This window comes from Morone saxatilis, unplaced genomic scaffold (assembly GCF_004916995.1).
Source record: "Morone saxatilis isolate NCDOM2014 unplaced genomic scaffold, NCSU_SB_2.0 Contig3, whole genome shotgun sequence".
Lineage (NCBI taxonomy): Eukaryota > Metazoa > Chordata > Actinopteri > Moronidae > Morone > Morone saxatilis.
In genome coordinates this window covers 4,774,146-4,780,782 of record NW_023339873.1, presented here as the reverse complement: position 1 = coordinate 4,780,782, position 6,637 = coordinate 4,774,146, and the positions used below count along the sequence as shown (strand labels likewise).

General features: G+C 42.4%; 1 protein-coding gene across 1 annotated transcript; it reads left to right on the top strand.

Moving 5' to 3' along the window:
• On the top strand, positions 1-6,406 carry rtf1 (RTF1 homolog, Paf1/RNA polymerase II complex component; the record flags this gene model as incomplete). The annotated part of the gene is given in 16 exon segments (XM_035673486.1): positions 1-151; positions 1,706-1,816; positions 1,936-2,086; positions 2,952-3,153; positions 3,339-3,456; positions 3,603-3,714; positions 3,801-3,939; positions 4,032-4,209; positions 4,310-4,392; positions 4,511-4,598; positions 4,692-4,799; positions 4,881-4,958; positions 5,214-5,335; positions 5,608-5,665; positions 6,138-6,215; positions 6,305-6,406. Coding segments are annotated over 16 exon segments (1,812 nt in total), but the record flags the coding sequence as incomplete, so codon positions are not given.
• Positions 6,407-6,637: the final 231 nt, after the last annotated feature.

Genomic DNA, 6,637 nt, shown 5'->3' with positions numbered 1-6,637 from the left:
AGTTAGCAGCAGCGGCTAACGTTCAGACGACACGGAGGTAGCCGCCAGGTTAGCCGCGCAGCTAATCATGGTGAATGTAAAGAAACGGAAAGGTCGGGTGGTGATTGACTCTGACTCCGAAGACAGCGCCAGCGACGACAACTTAGATCAGGTAGGTGCGGTTTTTTGTTTTGTGTCTTAACTTTCGCTCCGAACGGATCTCGTGTTGAGTTGTAAACACTTCTGAGGTGAAGCTAACGTGTGCTAACGGATCGTGTTTTTTTTTTTTTTTGGGGCCCATCTTATTTACAAAACCTCCCTTTTCCACCACCACTATTCCCTAAAGTCAAATACACTGCCAGGGGTTTGTCTGTGTGATGTTTCGAGCAAAGTGGAATCAGATTCTGCACAAAAACGCTGCTTTTATCAGCCTGAGCCCGCTAACTTGTGCTATCGTTAAGGTGACAGAAAGATGCAGTTTTATGTTTCCTCTCGGCCTTTTTGTGTGTTTTTTCCACCGGTTTTAAAGCGTAAACTGACTGACTACCACTGCACTGTTACAGGGGGGTGTGATTATAGATTATTAAGGTGTAAACATGTCTTTTTTTGGGGGGGGGAGTTGCATTTGATTTAACCAGAAGAACCAGTATCTCCTGAATTACGTCATGGGCGCAGAGCTGAGGCGCTATTTCGGTGTTGTTGTTGTTGTTGTTGTTGTTGTTTACAGACCGACGAGCTTTAACACACTGCTTCTGTAACAGTGGTGGAGCATTAAAACCACCCGTGTGCATTGCCTGAGAGAGAGAGTTCACTCTGCAGACGCAGGTAGTAAATAAACACGAGTTAGTTCTGCAAAATCGTCAATATGTTGTTGGTTTCTTTGGGGTTTAAAAGCTGGTCAGGGCTCTACGGTTGTGATTTGAGATCACCCTGATGAAGACAGCTGTGCATATCGTCTCATGTTTGCAGAATTTAATGTTGAGAGGAGTTTTAGGGAGGTAGATGTGTTAACTTTTCCCTGTTTTAATACCTGCAAACATTAATGTCTGGAGCTCGTTTGAAGATTTTCTTTTAGGCAAGGTGAGTCCATAACCGAGTCCGCTCATTGTGATGATGGACCGAAACACTGGATTTATAATGACACAGAAGCTGTTTAGTGTGAATTGGTCACAGCAGTACTGGCGGGGATTTTGTGGCACTGCTCGGGAACGGTGTATGGATTTCAGCTTTTCCACATTCTTAGGAAGGAATTCAGCTATATGCACATTAGTGATGGACGGATTAATCGGCAGAGGTAGTCAGCATTGGTCGTTGTCTGCGTTTAGAAAGCTGACGGACAAAAAAAAGAGCTTTTGTTGTGAGAGTTTTGAGAGTAAAACAGAATATAAACATTACAAGTTCTGCACAAAATCCAAAGACACAAACACCTGCTATCAGATTGTATGTTAAAAAGTGGACGAACAGTCCTTAAACGTAAGCAGCGGCCTCCTTCACTCTATATATGCGTTGCCATATTCATGTCACCTCTGAATGGGGCTTGGAAAATTGGATCCAGTCGCGTCCTCCATGTGTTTTGGGTTTATTTACATCGGCAAGTATGAACGCCGCTGTTCTTCCAGGAGGCATTTTCCTACTGTTTCCACTTTAAGTGATTATAATTTTCACTGCGTGCTCTTAACGAACCGCGTGAAATTTCTGATTCTCATCACTTTGTTCTCGTTTTCAGGAGCTCTTGTCTTTGGCGAAGAGGAAGAAGGTCGATTCGGGGGAGCAGGAAGAGCCTGTTAGCAAACCTGCAGCTTCGACAGACTCCGAGACGTCCGATAGCGACGATGAGGTATGGCAGACACTTATCAAGCACTTTGAACACATTCTCACCAGAAGAATAGACCACGTTTCTCTGTCATTTCCAGCTATTTGATGAGTAAAACTGATGTTTTTCACTCCTTTGTCTAGTGGACTGTGGGAGGCACCAAAGGCAAAAAGAAGGTTAAGCAAGGGAAAGGGTCCGAGAAGAAGAACGCCACAAAGAAGAAGGTCAATAAAGCGACGGCGTCCGGCAGCTCAGATGGAGACAGCTCAGCAGAGAGCTCCGCACCAGAGGAGGGTACGTCGTCAGTGTTTGAGGCTCGAGCTACGACTTCACAGGCACACTTCTTTCTTCCGTGTGTAATCTTAAAGAAACCACAATCACTTCAGTAACCATGTGTGATAAAACAGGAACTTCTTGTGGTAGCTGTACAGATGCCAGATGTCTGTTCTCACACAACAAACTGACAGCCCCGAAGTTAACGGCGTCTGACGTAAAGTGCAGAGCGGGAGTGTCGAACCGTATTCTGAAGTGTAGATTACACGTGTCGTCAGGGCGCCATGTCCACTGGGATTAGGTGACTCACTCATCCCCTTTATCCTAGCTGGCACACAGTGTAGCATCCAAGCTGTTGGTTGTTTGTGTTGTCCTGCTATACGGTGGATCCACATTGTTATGGAAAACCTGGAAAAGTCTTGTGGGAAAAAGTTCTGGTCAACATTTCAGCACCACGATCCAAGATGATAAAGACAAAATGCCTGCATTACATCACACTCTTAAAAAAAACCCGTAGAGAATAACATTTAAATCACCTTTAATTTACTTTATATTGGTGCCTTGTAATATTGGCCATGTGGGGGAAAGCTGTTATTGCCACTTGGTGAAACTGAGGCATTGTAACCAGCAAAAGTAGCCTTCGTTTCTGTTTTAATAGCAGTTCAACATTAATTAATTTCACCCACTTTTTATTATGTATGTCTCCCTGCCAAAAGTTGTACATAAAATCTTTTCAGAGACATGAAAATTGGTGTAGACAGAACAAAAAGGGGAAAAATAAAGGAGTATGGCTCAATGTGGCCAATACTGATCAATTAAAAATTGTCCTGCGATTTTTTTTTCCCCCCAGATGTTTGTGCTAATGAAATCACTTTTTATCTTTTAGGTGAGGTGTCTGATTCAGAGAGCAACAGCTCGTCCTCCAGCTCCGACTCAGACTCCTCTGAAGATGAGGTGTTCAGGGACGGTTACGACGACGACCTGATGGGAGACGCGGAGGACCGAGCTCGGCTGGAGCAGATGACAGAGAAGGAGAGAGAGCAAGAGTTGTTCAACAGAATTGAGAAGAGAGAGGTGCTAAAGAGACGGTGAGCGGTGACGATGCAACAATCGGTGGGATGTACTCGCACAGAAAAGACTTTTCAAATAAATGGGGTGTTTTGTTCTCGTTTCCTCGTCTCTCAACAAAAAAACGTTTACGCACAAGGCAGAGTGTGGCATTATAACATTGCTGAGTGTGCCCGTTTATTTATTCATGTTTGTTTTTCGACAGTTTTGAAATTAAAAAGAAGCTGAAGACGGCAAAGAAGAAGGAGAAAGAGGAGAAGAAAAAGAAACAGGAGGAAGAGCAAGAAAAAAGGAAGCTATCTCAGGTTCAAGACACGCAAGTGGTGAGTTCAGTTTACACAACATTAGATAGATATTGTACGTAATTCTGTGTATTGATGGCATTGTTCTTGCTTTTTCCTTAATGAATGAAGTAGCATTTCACCTTTTCTTTATCCTGCGTGTAACTGTAATAACCGCCCCTCCCTAGGTCATGTCACACAACAAGGAGAGACGATCCAAACGTGACGAAAAACTTGACAAAAAGTCCCAGGCCATGGAAGAACTCAAAGCTGAACGCGAGAAGAAGAAAAACAAAACAGGTCGGTGTCATTTTATCCCTTTTGTGACGCGATTGTTGTGACAGTTCAGTTCCAAATCCCTAATGTTTGATCTCTTCGCTGAGCAGCGGAACTTCTGGCCAAACGTCAGCCCCTGAAGACGAGTGAGGTTTACTCTGACGATGAGGAGGAAGAGGAGGAAGACGACGACAAGTCATCGGTCAAAAGTGACCGGAGTTCACGTTCATCGTCTTACGATGATGACGAGTATGTTTGGTTCTGCTTCTTTTCAAGCAACGCATCCATCACAAGACCGCCCTTTTCAGTAACGTAACGTCTCGACTGTGTTCTGCCAACAGAAAGGAAGAAACTCCACCGAAGTCTCAGCCTGTTTCACTACCAGATGAGCTCAACAGGGTCCGGCTGTCCAGACACAAGCTGGAGCGCTGGTGCCACATGCCCTTCTTTGCTAAGACAGTGACTGGCTGCTTTGTGAGGATAGGGATTGGGAACAGCAGCAGTAAACCAGTTTACAGGGTAAGTGTGATGGTGATAGTGATGATCTAGGACTCTTTATAATGTATAGAGTTAAATACAGGCAGATTGGTGATTTAATGTCCTCCCTTGTCGTTGAAAGGTTGCTGAAATTGTGGATGTGGTCGAGACAGCGAAGGTTTACCAGCTTGGAACAACGCGAACAAACAAGGGATTACAATTAAGGTACATATACATTATACAGATGCTTTATGCATATTAAAGTGGGTAATCAAGAGTCAGTGCTTCTCTTCCATTGCTGCTCGCCATAAATGTGACCTTTTTGATTGCATGTCTTCCTCAGGCATGGTGGTGACACACGGGTGTTCAGGCTTGAGTTTGTATCAAATCAGGAGTTCACAGAAAACGAGTTCATGAAGTGGAAAGAGGCGGTAAGTGTAATATGTCATCTGCAGCATCAGTTACAGTAGGAACAGTAGGAGCCGCCGCAGGAGTAAAGCTTTTTGTTGTTGTTTTCTTCCCAGATGATAGTTGCTGGAATGCAGGTACCAACTCTTGACGAAATCACCAAAAAGGAACAGTCCATCAAAGAAGCTCTAAACTACAAGTTCAATGACAAAGACATAGAGGATGTGAGTCTGTTTCTCTAGATATTCATTCATTTCTTCAGCCTGCAGTGGAACTAAACATTTCTTTGTCTCTACTTGCTGCAGATCGTTAAAGAGAAGGACCGATTCCGAAAAGCCCCACCTAATTATGCTATGAAGAAAACACAGTTACTCAAAGATAAGGTAAAGGAAACCACTGTTTCTGTACCATGTGAAACATTATAGGAGTCATAAAGATCTTTGCAGCCTGTTAAATGTTAAATGTCAAGCCTAAACAGTACATCCACATACATTATCAACAAGTATCCCCAACCAACCAAAGCTGAACATACACACTGACAGCAATCATCATAGATTTGTCCGAGAATGTGTGATGACCTTAAATCTATCCTGAGTTTGTGACTCCTCCTTACTCACTGTTGTTTGTTTTGATTGAAGGCCATGGCAGAGGAGAGTGGAGACGGTGACAAGGTGAAAGTGATCCAGGATGAGCTGAACGAACTCGAGGAAAGGGCAGAAGCGCTTGACAGACAGAGGACCAAGAACATATCTGCCATCAGGTACACACGCTTCACCTGTAAACGGGTTTAAATCTTTCTTTAAAGAAAACGGGAATGCTTCGTACATGGTTTAAGGGTCAAGACAGTTTGTTTCAGTTGGGTACTGAAAAAATCTTTACCTTTTATCAGCAGTGGTAGAAATATACCTGAGCATTGGTTCATGTCATATTTTTAACCCAGTCGTTAATATGATGATTCTTTGTTTCCTAGGTGATAGTATTTTAAGACAGAATTGTAAAATATATATATATTTTTTTTCCTTTATCACTCAGCTACATCAATCAGAGGAACAGAAGTTGGAACATTGTTGAATCTGAGAAAGCTCTTGTGGTAAGTGTCTAACCTCCTGAAACACCTCCACCACACATACAGTATGTTTGTGTCACTCTAATGATTTTAATATAAAGGCAAGGATCATGAAAAATGTGTAAGAATTGATCATTTGTAACGGAATTGTTGATTTGTGTCCACATTGGTGCTTTTATAATTAAATTAAAATTTAAGATGCGATCATGTAAGTGCTGAAAAATTCCTGAAAACATCCAGGTTGCACACCGAAGGGATGTGATACAAGCATACAAACACAACTGTTAACATGTTTGCAAATGGTATATTTTACTACCCAGCAACATCTGGAAATGCTGCCTCACTTCTTCTGTTCTAGCACAATGCTAAACAGTGATTTTCATCCACCTCATGTATAGGAAAAACTATTTGACCTATTGCTTTGACTTTGATTATTAGAAAATGTTTTTTTGATGTTAAAATAACCCAATGTATTTGCTTATTTATTTCCTCACAGGCTGAAGGACAAAATGCCAAAAACCAACAAATGGACCCTTTCACACGAAGACAGTGCAAACCCACCATGGTGTCTAATGTAAGATTTCTATATTTATTTCTTCTAACATTTTTTTTTATGTGCAATCAATGAAGTTTACACTGCTACTACTAATTTTGGTTCTGCAGGCCAGAGACCCGTCAGTCCACGCAGCTATTCTTGCTCACCTGAACCAGAAGTACGGCTCTGGGTCAGCATCAGATCCTTCTGGCGCAGATAAGAACAAACTGGTAAGTAGAGGAAACACTTAAAGACACTCCCAGTGCGACCATATAAAAGATGTTTGGAGAGTGATTGCTGAAATGTTTGCCAATGCCAAAATCCTGGTTGTAATCCTGTTGCAAGCAATTTATCTTGCTAACATGAAACTGCAGGCTGTCGCTCCAGCTGGTACGAGTTTTTGTATTTTTGTCCGCTTTGGAGTCACCACAATTTGATGGGATAAATAAAGTATCTGTCTA